Source organism: Schistocerca gregaria, chromosome 3 (assembly GCF_023897955.1).
Source record: "Schistocerca gregaria isolate iqSchGreg1 chromosome 3, iqSchGreg1.2, whole genome shotgun sequence".
In the NCBI taxonomy this organism is placed as follows: domain Eukaryota; kingdom Metazoa; phylum Arthropoda; class Insecta; order Orthoptera; family Acrididae; genus Schistocerca; species Schistocerca gregaria.
In genome coordinates this window covers 665,501,025-665,526,599 of record NC_064922.1, presented here as the reverse complement: position 1 = coordinate 665,526,599, position 25,575 = coordinate 665,501,025, and the positions used below count along the sequence as shown (strand labels likewise).

At 43.3% G+C, this 25,575-nt stretch overlaps 1 protein-coding gene across 3 annotated transcripts in view; it reads left to right on the top strand.

Annotated features, from left to right (window-relative positions):
• The window catches only part of LOC126356325 (calmodulin-binding transcription activator 1), a 1,852,577-nt gene that overhangs the window by 552,303 nt on the left and 1,274,699 nt on the right, over nt 1-25,575 (top strand). For all 3 annotated transcript variants that reach the window (XM_050007298.1, XM_050007299.1, XM_050007300.1), the window contains exon 3: nt 5,204-5,296. In XM_050007298.1, coding sequence (XP_049863255.1) covers nt 5,257-5,296 — 40 coding nt within the window. In that variant the 5' untranslated portion in view covers nt 5,204-5,256. The remainder of the gene's footprint in view (nt 1-5,203; nt 5,297-25,575) is intronic.

Below are 25,575 nucleotides of genomic sequence, written 5' to 3'. Positions count from 1 at the left end.
CTGCCGTATTAGTTTCACTTCGCTTCTGTCATATCATTGCTACCTTCCAATCCTTCTCTGCCCGTTTAATTTTCAGTATTTGCTGACGCATCCAGGCTTAAAAGTGTTACTTTTAGGGTTCCATCCATCAGTCGGTGAAAGCGGAATCCTTATAGGATTACCTTGTTTTCCGTCTGTGTGTCTGTCTCTTAAAATCCTTTTTCTCAGGAAGGGGTAGGCGTATCAAGTTGAAATCTGTCACGTACTAAAGTCTATACTCGCTTCGCCGTGTAATAAATATAAATTTCTGAGTCAGTGCAACCAAACGATTCGGCCACTTGCGTCACGTATTTTGATACTCGGAAATTCACTCATCAAAACCTGTAGCGTACTTCCCGTTGACCTATAATCGTGAAACTTGCCAAGAAGCAAGGCTTCACAGCACAATTAAAGGAAAAAAAAATCCGAAAATTGTTAATGTGTGATTAACACGAAAAAAAATTCGTCATTTGTGATCAGACTGACTGACCGTCCCTCTGTTAACACCATTTTTCCTCAGTAACGGGTAGACGTATCTAGCTCAGATTTTTCACATACTAAGGTCTACGGCCCCTTGGAGGTATTATAAACATTGGCCTATAAGCCAGTGTAATCAAAAGAAAAGACCAGTTATGTCACTTGTTTGACACTCGCAAACTCACTCATCAAAACCTATAGCTTACTTCCTGTTGGTGTAGAAGCATGAAATTTGGCCAGAAGAAAGGTTTCACAGTGCACGTAAAGGAAAAACAACCAGAAAATTGATAATTTGTAATTATATCGCACGAAAAAAAATCTTTTGTCGACTGTAATGCGACTTAAAACCTAAAATTAAAGCATTCTCCAAAGTCATGTAATACCTAGGACCGATGTCTTGCTAGCATCATTGTCGGTAACAGGCAAAAGTCGTCGAGATCCTCGATTCCCGGAATGGTTGAACTGTCTATATACATAATAGAGTTTTTGTCCGCCCCGGTAGCTAAATGGTCAGCATGACGGATTGTCAATCCTCTGGGCCCGGGTTCGATTCCCGACTGGGTCGGGCAATTTTCTTCGCCCAGGGACTGGGTGTTGGGCTGCCCTCATCATCATCCTATCATCCTCGTCGACTGCAGGTCGGCGAAGTGGCGTCAAATTGAAAGATCGGCACCTGGCGAAGGGTCTGCGCGACGGGGAGCCCTAGCCACACGATTAAATTAAAAACTGAGTTTTTACGGAACACTCAGTGCGCGAGTCCTACTCGCAAATGGCCATTTTTTTCCCCTTTTTCCTTCACTTTCTAAAGTTCACATGTGCACTTTCGTATCTGGCATCTCTAACCAAGAGGTACTCACATCTAAACTCTCAATATGTTCCAACATTCTAGAGCATATTCTCAACTGAAATGTGCTACTCTCCGAGGAAAAGAAACTTCTCTCAAACGATCTGAAAGGGTTCTCGAACCTGTCTCGTACGATACACATCTAGCTTTCGTCATTCATAAACCTTTCAAGAAAAACGGCAAATACCCAAGATTTCGGAAAACTATTTGATGCGCTATTGTTCGGGGAACTGATAAAGAGGATACGATGGTGCCTAGAGGAATAAAATTAAGCTGTTCTCAATTCGAGTATTGTTTCGAGCAGCATAATGCTTTAATACTTTGGTCAGTTTGGAGATAGTATGCCTTGCCTTCCTGCGATTTATAGCCAGTTACAGGGAGATTCCAGTTTAACGTAGGCTACACTCCATAGTGCAACTAAGCAACATGTATACGATCGAAATCTTTATTGTTCGTCCGTTCCAAAACTCTAGAGCATATCCTTAACTGATTGTGAGATATACCGCTCCTCGAGGGAAAGACACTTCTCTAAAATGACATTTCAGATTTGTGGGATTCCTTTCATACAGTGCAAAGTCATGGGATAGCGATATGCACTTATAAAGGTGGGGGTAGTATCGCGTACCGCGTACAAAAGGTATAGACAGGCATTACATTGGCGGAGCTGTCATTTGTACTCAGCTGATTCGTGTGAAAAGGCTTCTGCACGCGGAACGGCAATTGAACTTAGACTCATGAGACATTCAATTTCGGAAATCGTTGGGAATACAATATTGCGAGATCCACAATGTGCCGTGGGTATCAAATTTCAGGCATTATCTCTCACCACGGACAACGCAGTAGCCGACGACCTTCACTTAACGACTGGTAGCAGTGGCGTTTCCGTGGAGATATCACTGCAAACGGACAAGCAACACTGCGTGAAATAACCGCAGAAATCAATGTGGAACGTACGACGGACTTATCCTCTAGGACAGTGCGGCGAAATTAAGCGTTAATGGGCTACGGCAGCAGACGACCGACTCGAATGGCCTTGATTAACAACGCGCCTCAGCCCCTCTTCTGGGCTCGGATCCTAGACGACGGGAAAACTGTGGACTGGTCAGACGAATCCCGATTTCAGTTGTTCAGTTGCTAAGAGCTGATGGTAGGGTTCGAGTATGGCGCAGGCCTCACGAAGTCATGAACCAAAGTTGTCAACGAGGCGTTATGCATGGTGTTGGTGGCTTCATAATGGCTTGAACTGTGTTTACATGGAATGGGTGGCTCCTCTGCTCCAATTGAACCGATCATTGTCTAGAAACTGTCATGTCCAGCTACTTGAAGACCATTTGCAGCAATTCAAGGTCTTCATGTTCCAAAACACTTCACCGGGTCATAGTTATTCGCGATTGGTTTGAAAAAGATTCTGGACAGTTCGACAAATGATTTGGCCACCCAGATTGTCCGACATGAATCCCATCGAGCATTTGGGGAATGTAATAGAGAGGTCAGCTAGAGCACAAAATCTTGCACTGGCAACGACTATACAGGCAGTATGGCCCAATATTTCTACAAGGGACTTCCAGTGACTTGATGAGTCCATGCCATTTCGAGTTGCATTACTACGCCGCCAGGAGGTGCTCGAACACGATATTGCGAGGTATTCCGTGACTTTTGTTGCCTCAGTGTACTTTGCAAGTAAAACCGATTCACGAATAGAATTTAACATCTTGTCGACTGCGATATCATTAGACACGGATCACGGGCTCGGACAGGTGAAAGAAACAGGCAGCGTCCTTTTCGAAGGAACTTTCCAGGCATCTGCCTCAAGCGCTTTAGAGAAACCACTGTAAACACTAAATTGGATGGCCGCATGACTGTATGACATCCATGCTATCATTTAACAAGCCATACCGTGAGTGAGCAGTACGGCTACCGAGATAAAGAGATCGTGCGCTTTTTCTGAAACTGTTGCTAGGCACTGAATTAGCTTGCTGTGTGAAGTCGAAGTCATAGACATATACGTCTAGGTTATTCCTGTGATGTACACTACTGCACTCTGTGTGCCGTAAGAACTCTCGTTGAACTATGGCAAAGTGGAGTGTTTGGCAACGGTACAAGAGATGTGCTGTACATGACGGAGACTGTTTATATTCCGAGAGTGTACGTTCCAGGAAAGGTAGAGGAATATATTATATCCTCCCCCGCATGTCTCGCGAAGACGAAAACATCAAACAAATTGGAACTTACATAGAGATTTCCTGACATTCATTCTACCGGCTCTCCATCGCGAATGGAAAACGGATAGGGGAGGAGCATGGGAAGGTAGTGGTACCCCGAAGTACCCTTCGCCACACACTGTGAAGACTGAAGTAGCTTCCGGAGTATAGATGTAGATGTACAGGGTGTCCAGAATGTTTACCCTGATAACAAAACAATGTAACTCATTACTGGATACCGTAAATGAAGCATGCATTACCATTTATGCCTCTGTTCATTAAGGTTTGAACTGCATATAAACATTTAATACAGCTAATACGCTTCAACATTTAAATGAGTTCAACATGTGTAACCTGGTACCACGCAAAATATCAGCCGGTATTCAGTCTCTTGCCACACTTCTGCAACATTGTGGCAGTGGGATGTCTGAAGCGTCGTTGCAGTGCCACAATATCAAATCTAAGGTGGTAATGTCAGGTGATCTCGGCGGCCGTGGAACTGGGGCCGTCTATGCCAAGCCACGTGTTGGGATAGGTTTCACTCGGAAGATTGCAGACTTCTAAAGCCCAATAGCGGGGAGTATCATATTGCATGTGCTGTAGCTGGGGAAGGCATAATTCACCAACATACCCACTTACATTGCTTTCGAGGAGGAAAAATGCAGTCACTCGATCACACATTAACCTCACCACACATTATCCTGTAGACTGTCCCGAATGTATTCCCGTACGATACGAGAATGGTGTGATCCCCAGATCCGGACATTATGACGGTTAACTGAGCCACAAACATGAAATGTAGGCTCATCGTAAAAACACTCACGCTTCAAAAAATCATTGTCATCGTCCTAACGGTTTAGCATGTCCACTGCAAAATGCTCACGTTTAGGGCTATGATTTGGTAGTAATGTCTAAACAATTTGGATTTTGTGGGCGTACAATTTAAGACGTTTGCGAAACACTGTATGCACTGCACTCTTTGGCACTTGAAGCTTCGGCGAAGCTTGTCTAATCGATATCTGTGGCTGCCCCGTGAATGCGGTATGAACTACCTGCACGGTGCGAAATAGTGGTCTACCGCTGCTTGTCCGTTTCTGAACCCACCCCGTTGCTAAAAAAAGTTTCCGTCCATGTTCCGGTTAACGTGACATCAGATGCTTTCTTGCAATAATGGATCGCACTTTGGCTGCACAGCAATCGGTGAACTGGTTTCTGTTAGCCACACAGCACAATGAGTTACTGGGGGGGGGGGGGGGGGGGGTATTTTTACAGTACAGCTCAATCAGCGCTCCATGTGACGCAAGTTTTGAATGAGACAGAGCTGTACGGAAACTTCATGAGGTTCCTAGTAGACCTGTAACAAAAAACAAATGGTACCACGACAAATATAATTAATATTCAATCTTGAAATCAGGATAAACGTTTATAGACACTCTGTACTACTGGCTAGTTTTTGCCGCTAAGCTCAGTTCCAGACGTGGGCTACGCTGAATGTTAGTTCCTGAATATTGACTGATTACGGTCTCCTGGCTATAGCCAAGTCTGGAAGATGGACACATCGTTCTCTCGTAGAGATTTTGCATGTGTGCTGATGTGTTTGCAAACAGGAAGAGGTGGCGATGTGTGGCCTGTAATTTTCAGTGTGTCTTGTTCTCCCTTCCAGGCTGTCTGTGACGATGACGGGCGCTCGGGCGCAGCTGGTCACGTGACTGCCGGATGGCGTCCTCTGCGGTCTTCTGCCTCAGCCTGCAGATAAGTAAGTACACACAAACACCAACTGCTCCGTCTGGCACGCAAGTTGATCAAGTCTGCGCTGAGCCTAGTCCATCCTTAAAGGACTTCTGTTTAGCTCCTGGTAACACGTCTGTTCGGTGTCCTTTCCAATGCCGTAACTCACAACACTAGTTGTTCCTGGTGTCAGTTATAAAAGCATACGTGATATTAGAACTGGATTCTCATTCATAATTAAAGTTAGAATAGTTCGGCGGTTGTCTATTCCTATGTGCACAACAAAATTTACGAAGATACATGTTTACAAAATAAAACTACATGATACTTGTTTTTTGTAATTGCCAGCATGTTGGCTGAACCACGTTTAATTTGTCACACTCCTCTACTTTCAGGTTCCGCGTGACTGAAAAGAGCTACTCATAACTAAACAATATTTAAAATTTTATCTCACTTAAAAACTCGTGGAAATGTGTAGCTAATCGCGCTCTTTTCTTCTACAACAGATCGTTAATACCTTTTCCTATTTGTGTTTGCTTATGTAGTCTCTGTCTTTGTTCTCAGCCTGCCTCTTGTGCAGTTGCTTTCTGTTACCGCGTGGAATATACCGAAATTCAAATGATGCTATTCACCCAAAACCGGAGACGATGTGCCAGAAGCGTAGATGAAACCAGTGATACGACGAACCTACTTGACAGGAACATAGGTATACGTTCCACAGGAAGCTACGTGTGTGTCCCTCACTATCAGCGATCTCTCTCCCGAGGAATGATCACTGTCTAGAGGCAAGCAAAAGTTATTAAGAGGAGACGCGTGCGATAATAACGACAGAAACATAACGGTATCGGCAATTCCGTGCCTCTCCGTGACTGACGTAGCGTCGTCATCCACAGGTTTTCTTGAACATTTCCTTGCGCCCGTTTCACAAATATATCACTGAAAACGGACAGTAACGCAGGATATACACGGCAACATGAAATAGTTATTAGGTTTCTTATTACGCAGAATTAAATCTAGATTCATCGGAAAAAATTATTGAAGAAGCTTGTAGCAAATCCAGCTAGATTTCTTTTTGTGACGGCTTACATGGGATGCAAGAAACACAGTCTAAACAATTGATGAGGTATCTTATCTTCAGAACAGTGAAACATCGATTTCACACTGGTGAGACACTATTGATGGGATTTCTGTAGGAAAAAAGGCAGCTATCTGGTAAGGTAAGGGTGCCTTCAATTTTTTTACCAACGGTCAAAAATAACACAGTTCTAAGTAAGAGTGCCTATCTTTGTCTGAAGCTTGCTTCATGCGATTTATTAAAATTCAATCCTCTCTTAAAGCAAACGTTGCAGACCATGAAGCGGTGTATGCAGCTCAGGGAAGGGTGCTGCTAGAATTGCGTGAGGTTTGGTATTTGAGTTCATTGTGTACCATACTGGTACAATAGACATTGAAACGAAGAAATCATGGAGCATCCATTAAATATATTCACAAATACTTCTTAAATTTTCAGCATCAACAAAATATTTTCACAGACGCAGGAGAAAGATGGTGATTGAAATTTAGTGAGAAGATTCCGCCTTTGCCCACCCCACATCCTGTATCATCTCCAAGATACTTTCGCCCCATTTCTCGATAATACCAAACGGCTACACTTCTTTGAATTTTATCGCTGTACTCAGTTAATCCCGTCCAGTAAAGGAGTATGGTGGTAGTAGTAGGGCAACAAGGATGCCAGCTCATTTTGTTGTGCGGATCGCCTACATCAGGGGCAGGTATGCTCTCAGGGGCAAACGTATTGTTCGTCTTTGATTGACAGGTCATTAACCTGTTGTTCTCCTTTGATTGACAGGTCGTTAACCTATTGTTCTGCTAAAAGGATCCTTCCTTTTGACTGACAGATCCTTAAACTATTGTTCGCCCCCACCCACTCCCCCCTCCCCACACCTCAGGAAACCACCTCCTCACTGCTACAGGTACACTTTCAGGTCTGAGTTATTGGAATTGCCCTTCTCATTATTATCTGTTTGATTGACTACTTAATTAAATTGATCAATTAATTAACCTCTCCCCCTCTGGTAAACCCCCACCCCTCCCATCCTCCCTCCCAGAAATTGGTAGGAAAAAGACTGTTATTGGTCATTTGGAAGGAATTTGATTGTAGTGTGTGGAATACTGTTTAAATAATTTAGACAGGGTATAGAATACTGTTTAGTTATTTAAGACAGTGTATGGAGTATAGTTTATTTGTTTAGTTACAGAATTTGTCTGGAAATCGATCCCTGTGTGTGGAATTTTGTTTAAACAATTTAGTCCCTGTGTGGAATATTGTTTATTTAAACAATTCAGGAGATTCAGGGCAGTGTATGGAATATCGTGTATTTATTTAGTTAAAGAATTTTTCAGGAAATCGATCGCCACCCTCACCACTTAATCCCCACCCCTCTTCTACCTGGAAATTGGCGGCTCTTCGGTGGAGAGGAATGATCTCACGAAGGGACATTCAAGGGTATATTGTTTTTTATAACAAAAATCAGTTTGCAGGGTTAGATTTCACTTGCTCATCATTCTCTGCTGTTTGGAAAGATGCAGGTCTTGTGAGAAGTAATTACATCGATCGTATTTCTTTTTTTATTCTGACTATGCAAGGAATGCCACAATGAAACATACATCACACGTAATTACACAGAGTTAAAAATCTTTCGATCACAGACCTCCCGCCATCCTCTGTCCACTGGACAGCACAGGACGCTACGGCACATGCTCCCAGGAGTCGGGATGCACCGGCGGCCCCCAGAAGTGATGACGCGGCCTTCAGCTGCTGATCCATGCACAGGTGTCAGTTCAGGTCCCACAAGGATGAGGCTACAGAATTCATTTGATACAACAGAACCTGAGAAATACCTGTCGAAATACGTATTCACCTAGGCACTGTTGCTGGCACGATGACGCAGAGCTGCAGGCCCAGTGCTATAGGAATCTCTTCCAATGCTTCCCAGGATAGCACAGGGTACATTGTTCCATCCTAACGGGACAGCAATTACTTATCATTCTCTTCCCCAGAATTCATAAAGTGCTGCAGAAATAGTTAACCATCACTTCTAAGGAATCACTTGAAACTGAACACACAGCCACCGGTTATTCTGTTACCGTGACAGATGATTTTAAATGTAGAGGTCATCAGTCACCTTTGGATACCAGTTTTGAAACGCTCCACAAGGCCACCAGACTCTTTCAGTTTCCTTATGTTGTAACTGTCTTTTATTTAAAATCATCCAGTGTGTGTCATGACTTACACTGTGCGACACCTAGTTTTCTGTGAGAAGGAATGGATCAGAATATCTGAATGTCAGTTTAGAAATTGACACAGCCCTCGAAGTTGTGGCCGAAAAAACAAAATGTATGGAAGTGTACAAAGCATGTTTTTACCAGAAAAAACAATGTTTCAAACAACGACACAGGCTCTTCGACTTACAGTTTAGTTTGTAAAATATAGTCATCCTCCTACAGTACGGGCAATGCCACTTTACACTGATCCATGCAATGAATCAATAGCTGCATACTTAATAGGATCATCACATGTACTTGATACCGGCACGCAGATGGTATTTGTTTTCGATGTATGGGAGGAGAGAGATGTGGTAAAAATCTTATCGAGTTTTCAATCAGATGTAGTTAGTGGTGCTTTCGTAGTTCGTAATTTTTCTCTGTTGGATGGCAGAGAATAAAGAGGATACCATATTGGGCTGATAGACTTGAATGGGCCCTGAAAGACGTGGATCTGCTTCAGACAGCAGTACTTGTATGTAGTTTGGGGATGCACCACAATGCAGTAGCAAAATCCTCGTCTTTCTCCCAGTTCCTGTACTGTCTTTTATACTAACTTGTGCTGCAGGAAGAGGCTTCACTTTACGCAGACCGTACAAATCGTACACTGTTGACGGAGCAACGACAACATGTTCCCAATTGCACCAAATGGTCAAAACACGGTCCTGTCGCAGTAACTCAGGTCACTCTGTTTCTACACGGGGTGCAGAAGGTGGTGGATATAGCTCTCTCCAACTTCTACTCAGTTTTGACTTAAATTGGAACGATCACATGCGCAAAGCTGCAGAAATGGCCACAGTTGCAGGAGGTACAGGGACTATCAACAGTTACTGAAGCAGATAGGTTAGAAAAAGCTGTCTCGTTTCAGGATATTAGAGTGCCATAAATATGATTCAGTAGTGGCAGTAACCATTAAAGGAATCCTCCATAGAATCCAACACGGTTATGTGGTTGAATGGAAAGACTTGATTCCAAATCCCACACAACGTTTCTACCAGAGAGAATAACACTGCAAATCTGAAACGCTAGTGTACATTTCTTAGGACCTCAATCAGTACACCATACACTGTTTGCGATCCTTCTCAATCGACCTTCTCCTATAACCCAGTGGATATATTGCAGAACGTCTGACATGGCATCGAGACAGAATGCGTTACAAATACTGGAGAAATATGTAGCGGTGACATGAGAGAGCTGCAAATACCCGTTTCATACCACTTTCCTTAGCCGAATCGTTCTCTAAATTCGGTAATTTTATTACAAGGTTGCAACGCCCGCCACGTGTAACCACACTGTTGGTTTGATATTGTACACTCCGACGATCACCATCTATATTCAGTGTCACGGTATTTGTCTGGAAAAACCATTCGGAGGTAATGCCATACCTCGATTTATAAAGACAGTATAGCTTTTAACTGATACTTGTGTGCACCTGTAGAACCAATACCGCTTGTTAGAAATATGGTCGTATTTTTTAACATTTGGCGGTTTGTAAGATGATTACATCTCTTTCTTTTAAGACACAGTGGTACCACTCGCAAGAAAAACGTATGAGACATGGCCACCCGTCGCTGATTTTCGGTCAGTATTATTTCGTGTCGCCGGCAATCAGTTATTGACGAAGTATTATACTTAATAGCAGGAGATGTGTGATAGGTTCGCCTTGAGCATGAGGCTTATAAAGTACGTGTTTGTCTTCAGGCATGTGCAAAGGAAATCACTACGTCCAGTCGTAAGGAAGGTATGGATTTGATGTATAATACTGTGATGACGAAGGGAGGCCTATGTCAGATCATAAGAATGATACAGATATTTCTATTTCCAGAGCCACAGCCATCAGTAGGGTGTATTTCCGATACTTCGCTCATTGCCGAATGTCGTCCAATTGTGACCGCGATCGTAACGTACACTGATAAAATATATATCTACATCTACATGACTACTCTGCAATTCACATTTAAGTGCTTGGCAGAGGGTTCATCGAATCAGAATCATACTATCTCTCTACTATTCCACTCCCGAACAGCGAGCGGAAAAAACGAACACCTAAACCTTTCTGTTCGAGCTCTGATTTCTCTTATTTTATTTCGATGATCATTCCTACCTATGTAGGTTGGGCTCAACAAAATATTTTCGCATTCGGAAGAGAAAGTTGGTGACTGAAATTTCGTAAGAAGGTCTCGCCGCGACGAAAAACGTCTATGCTGTAATGACTTCCATCCCAACTCGCTTACCATATCTGCCACACTCTCTCCCCTATAACGCGATAATACAAAACGAGCTGCCCTTTTTTTGCACCCTTTCGATGTCCTCTGTCAATCCCACCTGGTAAGGATCCCACACCGCGCAGCAATATTCTAACAGAGGACGAACGAGTGTAGTGTAAGCTGTCTCTTTAGTGGACTTGTTGCATCTGCTAAGTGTCCTGCCAATGAAACGCAACCTTTGGCTCGCCTTCCCGACAATATTATCTATGTGGTCCTTCCAACTGAAGTTGTTCGTAATTTTAACACCCAGGTACTTAGTTGAATTGACAGCCTTGAGAATTGTACTATTTATCGAGTAATCGAATTCCAACGGATTTCTTTTGGAACTCATGTGGATCATCTCACACTTTTCGTTATTTAGCGTCAACTGCCACCTGACACACCATACAGCAATCTTTTCTAAATCGCTTTGCAGCTGATACTGGTCTTCGGATGACCTTACTAGACGGTTAATTACAGCATCATCTGCGAACAGTCTAAGATAACTGCTCAGATTGGCACCCAGGTCATTTATATAGATCAGGAACAGTAGAGGTCCCAGGACGCTTCCCTGGGGAACACCTGATATCACTTCAGTTTTACTCGATGATTTGCCGTCTATTACTACGAACTGCGACCTTCCTGACAGGAAATCACGAATCCAGTCGCACAACTGAGACGATACCCCATAGCTCCGCAGCTTGATTAGAAGTCGCTTGTGAGGAACGGTGTCAAAAGCTTTCCGGAAATCTAGAAATACGGAATCAACTTGAGATCCCCTGTCGATAGCGGCCATTACTTCGTGCGAATAAAGAGCTAGCTGCGTTGCACAAGAGCGATGTTTTCTGAAGCCATGCTGATTACGTGTCAATAGATCGTTCCCTTCGAGGTGATTCATAATGTTTGAATACAGTATATGCTCCAAAACCCTACTGCAAACCGACGTCAATGATATAGGTCTGTAGTTAAATGGATTACTCCTACTACCCTTCTTGAACACTGGTGCGACCTGCGCAATTTTCCAATCTGTAGGTACAGATCTATCGGTGAGCGAGCGGTTGTATATGAGTGCTAAGTAGGGAACTATAGTATCAGCGTAATCTGAAAGGAACCTAATCGGTATACAATCTGGACCTGAAGACTTGCCCTTATTAAGCGATTTGAGTTGCTTCGCAACCCCTAAGGTATCTACTTCTAAGAAACTCACGCTAGCAGATGTTCGTGTTTCAAATTCTGGAATATTCCATTCGTCTTCCCTGGTGAAGGAATTTCGGAAAACTGCGTTCAATAACTCCGCTTTAGCGGCACAGTCGTCGATAACAGTACCATCGGCACTGCGCAGCGAAGGTATTGACTGCGTCTTGCCGCTTGTGTACTTTACATACGACCAGAATTTCTTCGGATTTTCTACCAAATTTCGAGACAATGTTTCGTTGTGGAACCTATTAAAGGCATCTCGCATCGAAGTACGTGCCAGATTTCGCGCGTCTGTAAATTTTAGCCCATCTTCGGGATTTCGCGTTCGTCTGAACTTCGCATGCTTTTTCCGTTGCCTCCGCAACAGCGTTCGGACCTTTTTTGTGTACCACGGGGGATCCGTTCCATCTCTTACCAATTTATGAGGTATGAATCTCTCAATTGCTGCTGCTACTATATCTTTGAATTTGAGCCACATCTCGTCTACATTCGCATAGTCAGTTCGGAAGGAATGGAAATTGTCTTTTAGGAAGGCTTCTAGTGGCACTTTATCCGCTTTTTTAAATAAAATTATTTTGCGTTTGTTTCTGATGGGTTTGGAAGAAATGGTATTGAGCCTAGCTACAATGACCTTGTGATAACTAATCCCTGTATCAGTCATGATGCTCTCTATCAGCTCTGGATTGTTTGTGGCCAAGAGGTCAAGTGTGTTTTCGAAACCATTTACAATTCGCGTGGGTTCGTGGACTAACTGCTCGAAAAAATTTTCGGAGAATGCATTTAGGACAATCTCGGAAGACGTTTTCTGCCTACCACCGGTTTTGAACAAGTATTTTTGCCAACATACCGAGGGTAGGTTGAAGTCCCCACCAACTATAACCTTATGAGTGGGGTATTTATTTGTTACGAGACTCAAACTTTCTCTGAACTGTTCCGCAACTGTATCATCGGAGTCTGGGGGTCGGTAGAAGGAGCCAATTATTAACTTAATTCGGCTGTTAAGTATAACCTCCACCCACACCAATTCGCACGGAGTATCTACTTCGACTTCACTACAAGATAAACCACTACTGACAGACACAAACACTTCACCACCAATTCTGCCTAATCTATCTTTCCTGAACACCGTCTGAGACTTCGTAAAAATTTCTGCAGAACTTATTTCAGGCTTTAGCCAGCTTTCTGTACCTATAACGATATCAGCTTCTGTGCTTTCTATTAGCGCTTGAAGCTCAGGGACTTTTCCAGCGCAACTACAACAATTTACAACTATAATTCCGACTGTTCCTTGATCCAAGCACGTCCTGTAATTGCCAAGCACCCTTTGACATTGCAGCCCATCCCGCACTTTCCCGAGGCCTTCTAACCTAAAAAACCGCCCAGTCCACGCCACACAGCCTCCGCTACCCGTGTAGCCGCCAGCTGAGTGTAGTGAACTCCTGACCTATTCAGCGGAACCCGAAACCCCACCACCCTATGGCGCAAGTCAAGGAATCTGCAGCCAATACGGTCGCAAAACCGTCTGAGCCTCTGATTCAGACCCTCCACCCGGGTCTGCACCAAAGGTCCGCAGTCGGTTCTGTCAACGATGCTGCAGATGGTGAGCTCTGCCTTCATCTCGTATGTGACTGGATTACTAGGATGATTCTGTGTGTGCCAGTGACTGTGGCGGGAATGATTCACGTTTCTGGCTGATGGTAGGAGCTGTCCGAATGGAGAGACCTGTTGGAGTGCAGGAATGCAGATGACGTAATGTGTCGTTCTCTAGACGGCCTAATAGCGAACTAATACTTACGATGTGTTGGACAGCTTTCGTGATCGCGTGGAAATTTGAGAAGGTTCAATATGGACGTGTGTTTGCACTGGACCATTATTCCCTCCCATGTAAATTGCCCGGTTGACTGCTTCGGCACATTTCGCGCGTTTATTTAGTCCAAAGAACATCGATTGTAGTGTGTGCATCTAGCAGGTGGAAGACATGTTTGCGGGTTCACGAGACATCAGAAACAACTTAGTTGACTTTGTAAATTATAAGGATGATTTGGAATCTGTTACATCATCGACATCGGTATTCACGAGTGGAAATAGCAGTTTCCTCTATTTTTTTCTAGTTTTCACGTAAAGGTCTTTGCAGACGGAACAAGTTTCTAGTTACTCAGTGGTTTACAGCACGCTCCACCTCACTAAAGTTTCGGGTTTATAGAGAAATAATCCAGTGTGTATCTTTGAAATTATACTGTGCAAGCGATCGGTAGCAATCTGCTATGTGCTTGATAGTGAAAAGTATCTCGAAAATGACATATTCTAATAAAACATGTGAAATTGTCTGTTTGCTTGTAATTTCAGAGCCTTGATATTAGTGTAGAAAGCAAGAAAGCATGCAGGTCGTTGCCAATGGGAAACAAGTCCGCGGGCCGGTGTGGCAGTGCGGTTCTAGGCGCTTCAGTCTGGAACCGCGTGACCGCCACGGTCGCAGGTTCGAATTCTGCCTCGGGCGTGGATGTGTGTGATGTCCTTAGGTTAGTTAGGTTTACGTAGTTCTAAGTTCTAGGGGACTGATGACCACAGATGTTAAGTCCTATAGTGCTCAGAGCCATTGAACCATTTTTGAAACAAGTCCGTCTTTGTGCAACAGTCTTCGCGGTATGTGTACGAGTGTCTGGCTGTCGATGCTGCGTGTCCTATCGTGAGGCAGGTATAGATTCAGCACGTCGATAGTTCTAAGAGGAATGAAAGATTTTTTTTTTTTTTACGTTGACAATTATGTGCACTATAGATACTGACGTTCGTTCCAGAACCACACTCGTAAAGGGGAGACGTATCCATTACATTGCTCGGTGTCAGATTGCAACAGCAATCCTAGTATTTAATTGTAGCTGCACTGATAAATATGCGTCTGATTCCTAATATTCTTGTGAGTTTGGAGATGGCCGTAGAAAGCATAGCAGCAAGCAAGCAGGTGGGGGCCAGAAACAGCATCTCAGCGCAAGCCTTTGTTTTGAGATGGGGCTTACCCACCTTTGTACACCAGTTCAGAGGGCCCGAGAAAGCTTCCAGCTTATGATGATTTGTCTCTCAGCTTCCACTGGGTGGACGAACAGTGAACTAATACTCAGTTGCCTTCAATACCGCGTTGCTCTTGGAGTATTGATAGCGGTCTAACTGCTACCACTGAAGTCCTACTTGGGTGCAGGGGTCGTCCACAGACTCTCTCTGGCTGACATGTGTGTTTCCGCAGCTGCGGTCACGGGCCGCGTTTACGGCGGCAGTTTATCCGTCGGCGCTGCACAGCAGCACGGTGAGTATGTGTGATGTACACTCCTGGAAATGGAAAAAAGAATACATTGACATCGGTGTGTCAGACCCACCATACTTGCTCCGGACACTGCGAGAGGGCTGTACAAGCAATGATCACACGCACGGCACAGCGGACACACCAGGAACCGCGGTGTTGGCCGTCGAATGGCGCTAGCTGCGCAGCATTTGTGCACCGCCGCCGTCAGTGTCAGCCAGTTTGCCGTGGCATACGGAGCTCCATCGCAGTCTTTAACACTGGTAGCATGCCGCAACAGCGTGGACGTGAACCGTATGTGCAGTTGACGCCGAATTGCTCAACACGTGGGGCGTGAGGTCTGCACAGTACATCGATGTTGTCGCCAGTGGTCGGCGGAAGGTGCACGTGCCCGTCGACCTGGGACCGGACCGCAGCGACGCACGGATGCACGCCAAGACCGTAGGATCCTACGCAGTGCCGTAGGGGACCGCACCGCCACTTCCCAGCAAATTAGGGACACTGTTGCTCCTGGGGTATCGGCGAGGACCATTCGCAACCGTCTCCATGAAGCTGGGCTACGGTCGCGCACACCGTTAGGCCGTCTTCCGCTCACGCCCCAACATCGTGCAGTATGCGTGTTTGGCGCCGTGCACGTGAGCGCCACAATCAGGACTGCATACGACCGAGGCACACAGGGCCAACACCCGGCATCATGGTGTGGGGAGCGATCTCCTACACTGGCCGTACACCTCTGGTGATCGTCGAGGGGACACTGAATAGTGCACGGTACATCCAAACCGTCATCGAACCCATCGTTCTACCATTCCTACACCGGGAAGGGAACTTGCTGTTCCAACAGGACAATGCACGTCCGCATGTATCCCGTGCCACCCAACGTGCTCTAGAAGGTGTAAGTCAACTACCCTGGCCAGCAAGATCTCCGGATCTGTCACCCATTGAGCATGTTTGGGACTGGATGAAGCGTCGTCTCACGCGGTCTGCACGTCCGGCACGAACGCTGGTCCAACTGAGGTGCCAGGTGGAAATGGCATGGCAAGCCGTTCCACAGGACTACATCCAGCATCTCTACGATCGTCTCCATGGAAGAACTGCAGCCTGCATTGCTGCGAAAGGTGGATATACACTGTACTAGTGCCGTCATTGTGCATGCTCTGTTGCCTGTGTCTATGTGCCTGTGGTTATGTCAGTGTGATCATGTGATGTATCTGACCCCAGGAATGTGTCAATAAAGTTTCCCCTTCCTGGGACAATGAATTCACGGTGTTCTTATTTCAATTTCCAGGAGTGTATTTGACGACCTGTATAACCTGTACAAAAAAGTTTTCTGACGCTGAAAGTCATGGCGGACAGTGCTTCCACACCAGCGGCATCAGTAATTTGGAGGCTGAATTCAGTAAGATCCAATCAGAATGCTCCTTTCATTCACAAGACGTTCTTCGTGCTGGGGCATAGGAGACTCTACAAACTGATTCGTACAAGATGGAGGCGAGATATCTACGTAAGGTTCTGACAAAGCAAGTGTTCAAAGACAAGCTGAAACAGACCATCCATCTCTGGTGGGAATGCCGTCACTCATCTGCCACTGTGGCATTAGGAAATCTCCAGGCCAGTAGCTGTAGGACAACGAAAATTCCAACCAGTTTTCTCTTCTGTAGGACAGTGCTTCGTATTCTGTTTGTGTAATTGTTCAGATATGGATTGCACAGATATGGTGAGGGCTTTTAGCTGTGAGAAGGTTTACCATTTCTGAGACATATGTTGAAAGCAGGACATCACGGTTTCCAGGAATGGAACACGTGGTGTCTCGTTGGGACCATCAGGAAAAATGCATTCAGTGTTGTTCTGGGATATTTTCTTAATTAGGTCCTGTTAGGCTAGAATTTCCATGCAGGCAACCTGAGACATCATGAAAGCTCCTACAAAAGTGATGGTTGACTATTTCTGCAACACTGTATGAATTCCAGGAAGGGACTGATAAGTAATGGACGGATTGTCCCGTTAAAATCGGTAGGAACAATGCACCCTATGCTATTCTGGGAAGCATTGGAAGAGATTTCTATATCACTGGATCCGCAGCTCTGCGTCATCGCGCCAGCAACGGTGCCTAGGTGAACACGTATTTAAGCAGGTATTTCTCAGGTGTCTCGTATCAATGGGATGCCGCGACCTCATCCTTGTGGGACCCGAACTGACGCCTTGAATGTCCCTTCATGACGTTATTCCTCTCCACCACAGAGCTGCCAATTTCCAGGTAGAGGAAGGGAGGGGGATGGGGTGTCGGGCGTGGTAATTGATTTCCTGAAAAATTCTTTAAATAAATAAACTATATTCCATACACTGCCTTGAATCTCATAAATTGCTTAAATAAACAAAATTCCGCACATTGTCTAAATTTTTTAAACAGTATTACATACACAGTGATCGATTTTCAGACAAATTCTGTAACTAAATAAATAAACTGTATTCCATACACTACCATAAATAACTAAACAATATTGTATACATTGTCTAAATTGTTTAAACAATATTACATACACTACAATCGAATTCCCTCCAACTGAGTCTTTTCCCACCAATTTCTGGGTGGGAGGGGAGGGTGTTTACCAGAGGGGGAGAGGTTAGTTAATTGATTAATTTAATTAAGTAGTCAATCAAATTGATATGAAGAAGAAGGGCTATTCCAATAACTCAGACCTGAAAGTATACCTGTAGCAGTGAGTGGGAGGTTTCGTGAGGGGAGGGGGAGGGGGCAGGGGGACAATCGGTTAAGGACCTGACAATCAAAATTAAGGGTCCTTTTACCAGAACAATAGTTTAAGGACCTTTCAATCAAAGGAGAACAACAGGTTAATGACCTGTCAATCAAAGGAGAACAATGAAAAATGTTCAAATATGTGTGAATTCCTAAAGGACCAAGCTGCTTAGGCCATCGGTCCCTGGACTTACACACTACTTAAACTAACTTAAGCTAAGAAGAACACGCACACCCATGCCCGAGGGAGTACTCGAACCTCCGGCTGGGGTGACCACATAGTCCTTGACATGACGCCTCAAACTGCGCAGCCAATCCGCTTGGCGAGAACAAAAGGTTTGTTCCTGAATGCTTCCCCACCCCGCGCTGGTGTTCTTGTTGCCCCACTACTTAACGCTAGACACCCGCCTTTCGCAAACCGAGATCTTCCTGTACGGAACCTAAAAACACACTGATCTAAGATGGCAGTCGAAAAACACGTCGCATCATATTTCCACAAAATACGACCAACTGTGCTCGAACTGCTCTCTGAATAAGACGAAAAGGCAGTAGGTGCCACTTCAGTATTATCGTCACTCATTGGTGCACAAATGGTCGATAGTGCTACACACATTTAATCTGTCTTTCACTATAACCATTTTGTCGAAAGGTGACTTCGAGACAGATGTAACTCAGTTGAAAGGCATAAGCCCTGTGAACCAAAGAACGCTGTGCCAATTCACAGTGAGCTGGATGGTGACAATTGTCACCTGCAGATACAAATCAGTGTAGGTAGGCCTCCTATAAATGGCATGTCCCAACATAGCATCCACCTTCTTCCTGATAAATACATCAAGGAAGCAAAGACTGCCATCCTTTTCCACCTCCATCGTGAAACGAATGTTCGTGCGGATTGATTTCAGGTGCTCTAAAAACTTCGTCGAGTTCGTTGTCGTCTAGATTCTGAAGAGGGGCAAAAAAGGCAGGTTTCAAAGCTGCCCACTCCAAGGCATGTTCCTTGAAATCTTCCATAAAGAAAATGGCAATAACAGGTAACAACGGACTTCCCATTGCAACTCCATCTATCTGCTCGTATTTCTGGTCATTAAATAAATAATAAGTGGTAGTCAATGCACGTCGAAGTAGGTTAGTTAAATCAGCACCAAACCTAACCTCAATCCACTGTATCGAATCAGACATAGGAACAGGAGTGAAGAGACAGACCACATCAAAACTAACTTGAATATCAGAGTCATTCAAAGGCGTTCCCTCAAATGGAGGTAATAAATACGCCGCGTTCTTAGTGTGGCATTAACACTGACCTGCTATAGGGCTCAACAGGGTAGAAGGTGTTTCCCTACACGATATGTCGGAGCACCAATCTTACAATCGGTCGAAGAGGAAGCCCTTCCTTGTAGACCTCAGGGAGGCCGTGTAACCTTAGGGGGAACAGCACAGTAAGAACTGAGTCTCTTGATGGCCTCCTGCTATAAAGAAATCTTCTTCAGGAGGCTGTCAGTCTTTCTCTCAACACTTTTTGAGCAGTAGGCAGCGATCATTCAGTACGTTGACGCAGACAGTAGAAAGTGCATCTTTTGAACGTAATCTCACTCCTGCCGAAATGTCGGCGATTGTCGACGACGCCACCCGGCTGAATTCCCGCAGGTTATTTGAACAGTGCATACATCGGGAGAAACGAAGGTCATACGTGCTGTGAAATAATCGATAAAATCTTTGTTCTTAAGTACTGAGCATGTTTCCGCAAGCAGAGGTCAGTAAACAAGTCGAAATGTAAAGCAGCAGCAGAGGAGTGCTCTGAATGACCTTGTCAACAATGCTTGCTGCGCCTTTCTATGTTTTGATTGTCGCGATGAATATTACGTACGAGAGGGGTAGACAGTATTGCAAAAGCATTACTAAATAACCTGAAGAATCTTGAAAAATTATTTAGAAACATACGATATAATCGTTATTGTTTTTACAGTCCTATTTCGTTGAGAAACAACAACAGTTACAGCATGCATTTACTGAGCGACGATTTCAAAACAGAAAATGTCTTTTAGTTTAAAGCGAGTGCGTCACATTGTTTTATAACATTACTGATTTTTTGGTTATTCACTTAAGTAATCCTCGTGTGTATTAGACATAACACATGGAACATGTCCTTACATCTTTAAAACAAACAATGCGGTAAATTTAGCGACTGGAATTTCCGAGTGCGTGTATCGTAAGCACCGACAGGCTGTTCATCAATTAGAGACCCACATTTAAAAAATATTTATTACCGTCCATAAAGTGAGCTGTTTTTTCTAAGGAGAGAGAAGGCAACAATTAAGGATCAGAATTTCTCGTTTTCCTAAGAGTTCCTTCATGTACTATGTAGAAAACACGAAAATGTTTTTTGCATTAGTAAATTTCTATCAAAAATACCAATGCAGGTTGGAATGTGCACGTGATAATGTTAATGCCACCTGATGACTAGAACACATTTTACTTATAAATCCTGAAAAACTGACAATGATTCTACAATGCATAATTTTTTAAATGACTAGTTGCTGAATTTTTCTCAGGTATCAGACGTATGTTTTATCTGTTAGATAAGCTTTCACTTCGCAGATTGGATCGAGATACTTTCCTCTTGTTGTATTGGTTTCGAGAGATGTCTGCCTGATAGCATTAATTTGCGAGCAGTTAGTGCTAAAATTTAGTTTAGAAATTGCTGCCTTTTTTTTAATTTGAAGTCCAGTATCTCTCACTGTCCAAAGCTTGGTTGAGTCTTTCTTGTGTGGAGAAGAGGAAGCTACAAAAATGCTGATGTCAAATGCTCTACTTCTTGGCAAAACTAGTCTGTTGAGAAATTTTGCGAGGATCAAAGGAAAAACCTCACATTTTTTACTAATTTTCACTCGCAAAATAATATGAAATAAAATAGATAGGCCTATTTGTATTAAAAAATCAGTAGGAGAAATTACTTTCGCGGTCTTGAGGCAGTTTCTTAAAGTTAGATTCACGTGAGGAGCAGCATATGGGAATAATGTCATCAAGGTGGGCGGCCGATAATCTTGAACTATACTTGTTCTTCAAAAAAATTCATTTTTAAAAATGAATTCACTAATACTTGAGGAGCCAAACATAGTAGCCAGGTATATTGCTAATATTTTGCAATTTTCGTATTTTTGTGGGATGTGTTTACTACAAAATTATTCAGCAGATGCAGTTTTATACGTTTGCAAGAAAAGTCTTCCTGCAAGAGTATTAGCTCCATCCGGAGGAAAGGCTTTGAAAGGCGGAACAACATGGCAGCCACGTCCGTCCATTCTACCGCTGGAGAAACTTCAAAAGGCGATTTTAAGAATCGCGACAGCTTTTCTTTCTCTGAAAAGTCTGGAATCTTGCCGCGAATCTCTTCTTAAGATGTGACATAAAATTTGAGAATACTGAAATGTCTATTTCAGGGAAATTCGTAGCTTCCTATGTATTTTTCAAAGAGACACTTTGCATCAGATCACATATTAATTTCCCATTTCCTTGTAACTCGGTGTTGAGGTCATTTAAATATTTCAGAATGTCTTTCAACACAAGCCACAGCTAGTATACTGCATTCGTTACTAGGAACTCCAAAAGGTTTCTTCCTTGTAGTGAATCCTAGTTTTCTAAGAAGGATGTTACTACTACTTTTATTTCCCAAAAGTGTTCAATCACTTGACCTTTACGTAGCCAACGATCGTTATTGTACTGCACTAAGTCAGAATGCGCCGAATCACACTCAGAAAGAAACTCTTTGAACTCTCTGTGCTGAAGAACATAAACAGACCCCATTAATCTAATCAACATGATAAACCTGTCGATTATTTCTTTCTTAGTCAGTTTTCCACAAAGGGCTGCCTAGTAACTTATGCATTGATAAGGAAGTAGCCCAACATTCTTGTCTTCGATTCACTTTACAAGTCGCTTTTCTTTGCCGCTCATCGCTGCAGCCCCGTCAGTTGAAAGAGACACCATTCTATTATAACTGATGATCAGTTTTGTCATGAAGTCATCGACAGTCTTAATAAATCTTCTCCGCGCGTCTTGCCTTTCAAAGGCAATATTGTTTGCAGTTTTTCCCTAAATTCTTTACTTTCAGTATCCAAAAATATCAGGAAAATTGGCGCATGATTCACCTAGAGCTACGGTGTAGCTAGGCACCGTTTTCAGAAGTTCGAGCAGACTACTTTTATTGGCACCTGCCAGTTTTTCGGTCCTCCTTGTATTACTTCTTGCCGACAATGGAATACCTTGAACTGTGGCAGCAACATCCTTTTTCTCTTCAAAAAGTGCCACGGCCACTTCCAGCATATACTGTTTTAGTATCTCAGAGTTTGAAAATGGCTTCTGGTGTTTATTAAGCGTACAGCTCACACGCATCGCTGCTTCTGCAGATTTTTCTTGCTCGCTCATAGAGCGAACTAGGAAGGCCGTACTTTTTTTTTTTTATAAGACATGCCTGGAATTTTTCTTGGCGAGCATTACTACGTAGAGGAAATTTGTTACGGAACTTATGATGAGTTATTATGTAGTGTCGCTATATATTGGCAGGTCTGTTGCATATGAGGCAAATAGGAAAAGGTCCACGTCTATCAGGCAGCTTAAAACAATATTGTTCAGTCCACTCAGTCAGAAACTCCCTATTTTCACTACCAACTTTACTCTTTGTAGGATCAATATCGGTGCAAAAGAAACGTTATAGCCGCGATAATAACGAAACGCTCCGTGCTTAAACGTAACTACTGACGAAGTCTCATAAAGTGGCTTTAAGCTGTCGTTCTAGTTACGAGCACAGAAAATGGTTTTTAAATGAATGCGCCTTCTGTGATTTAATAGAGGTTTCGGAGGTTGCCAGAGTCCAAAACCGATTTTTAAAATTTCCTTGTTCATTAAATAAAATTCTCGTGTTGCATTCGTATACGCAGAACTTTTACGTGGACTGACACACACGTTGCGCCGACCGGCCACTTTGCTCCATTCCCTGTTTTTCAGCGCACGTCCTGCGCTGCTAAGCATAGCAACCATGCGTTTAATCTACCTGTAACTAACCATTAAGATTTCTAATTACCCAGCAGTTAATTTTAGACTTCTAGGAAATATTATAACGGTGACGCTCAAATGATTTGTTACCTACAGAAAAATATTTTTTAACAATTTAAGTGCGTAATTTATACTTTCAAAATATTTTAGGCGGGCCAGTTTTTCACCTTTCTCGGTCCGGACCTGGACCGCGGTCCGCGAGTAGCCGACCGGTGTTCTAGAAGAAGTGTCTCGCATGGTTGAGCAGTATAACTGACACTTTGGCTTATATCCCAAGTTACATTTTCTGAAGCTCGTTGCTAAATTAAAGCTAAAAATTGAAGAGTCTTATAAAACTAACCACATGTGAATTTTTGTTACCGAACATCCGGTGGTCAAGTTCCTTCCTTGAGAAATACGAGACAATATTAGTTCATATGTTGTGATGTAGAACAACTCTCCCTCAAAAAAATAAAAGGAAATGTTGTAACGTTACAATTACAAGAACTACAAAAGTTAAAAGAACAGATATTTGCAGTGTAACCTAAACGAGAATTTCTAATGAGAATAACCACGTAACGATCAATATTGTGATGGCAGGTACAGAGTTAGCAGTTATGTACTATAGTACAAACTCTCTACATGATCTGTTTAGCAGGGTTGCAGGCAATTTTTTTTTCAACCCCCCCCCTCTCTTTCTCTCTCTCTCTCTCTTCTTTGGCCAACCTGGGAGTAAGTGAGAAATTAAATTCCTTCTCACTTCTTCGTTCGATTTTCTACATTGTTCTGTTACCTTTTCACCATGCCTTTCTTTTCCTTTCCTGAGACCACTTGAAACATCCCCTTAGAAAATTGTACATGACTGTGCTTAAACTGACACACAATATTTTTGGCGCTACGCAATCTGACTTTCAAAAATCCCTACAAAAGAATGGCCCTGACTAACATTAACCTATACGTTTCACAAATCACTTACCTCACAAAAATCTTCGTTACTCGAACTACTGCAATACAGCGAGCGCCACCACTGCCAGCTAAATAAAAGATTCAAATGACTGAAGGCACTAATTACTGATAGCCATAGTTAGCAAATGAAAGATTTTGATAGAGAACAATGTATTTACCTTAATAGTGTTCAAAAGTCATAATATATATAGCAATTCATGACATCCATTCTTACAAATGTACTGTTTCTGATGGACACACGTCCAGACCATCCGCTCTCAAAAATCGGCCATCTCTTTCCCCACATCCACCACTGCTGACGGCTCACCTCCAGCTGCACAACACTACGCGCCGCTAACAGCCAACTGCCCAACACTACAATAGCCAACAACATGCAAACCAGCCACAGACTGCACACAGTGATTTTCATACAGAGCGCTAAGTGGCGTTACCAATAAAAAAACCTATACAGCCTACTTACACACTTCACGCCAATTAATCCTGTGGCTCCTATCGTTCCGAGCGGGCGGCGCAACAGTGATTAGCACACTGGACTCCCATTCGGGACGTTGTCGATTGCAATCCTCCGTCCGGCCATCCAGATTTAGATTTTCCGTGATATCACTAAATCGCTACAGACAACAACTGCTGGGATGGTTCCTTTGAAAACAGCGCGGCCTATATCCTTCTACATACTTTAATAATATCAACTTGTGCTAGGTCTCTAAATGACCACGCTGTCGATGCGACGTTAAACTCTAATCTTTCTTCGTTTCTTTCTTGCTGTTTCTGCCTTGAAATAATTCTAAATTTAACACTTTTCTGCAGATGTCTTGCTGCTCCTTCTGCTTTTATGTCGTATATTTCTAAATCTTTTTTTACTTCTCGAACAGCTTGTTATTAATTTATGTTCCTAGAAATGCTGGAAGATTTGTTTTGTCAGCTTATTGTCATTCGACTTGAATAAACGACCCAAAATATTAGTCTTCTTCTCCTTATTGTTTCCATTATTTTTTCCTATACTTTAATATACAGCATTATTCATAAGTACCTCCATGGTTTGAGAAGGTGATAACCCAGTGAACAGATTTTCAAAGCGAGCCACTGTCGCACCTTCCCAGGCAATTCGTGTCAACGGCTTTAGTGAACTGTAGCTAGTATTGACATTTGCTGCACAACGAACAGTGCCCATATAAAGACATCTATAATTTGAATGAAAAAGCTGGAGAGGTACTCTATCCACTGATGTGTGTTTGTTTTCTGTGTTATTTGGAATGTTCATATAGTCGTCGTCCGATATCTCTGAGGTACAGAGTAGTTATGATTAAGCTTCCCCCATGAAAAACGAGTGATCGTAGCACAATGAAACTTTGTGGAAACATTTGTAAGGACCCACGGAAGAGAAATAACGAACAAACCATTGAAAGAAACACATTTTCCACATGAGACGATAACAGATGTTAATTGCGTAGTTGCGTACCATGTTTACGTTCCACCTTGCAAACATTTCTCAGTGTGATGAC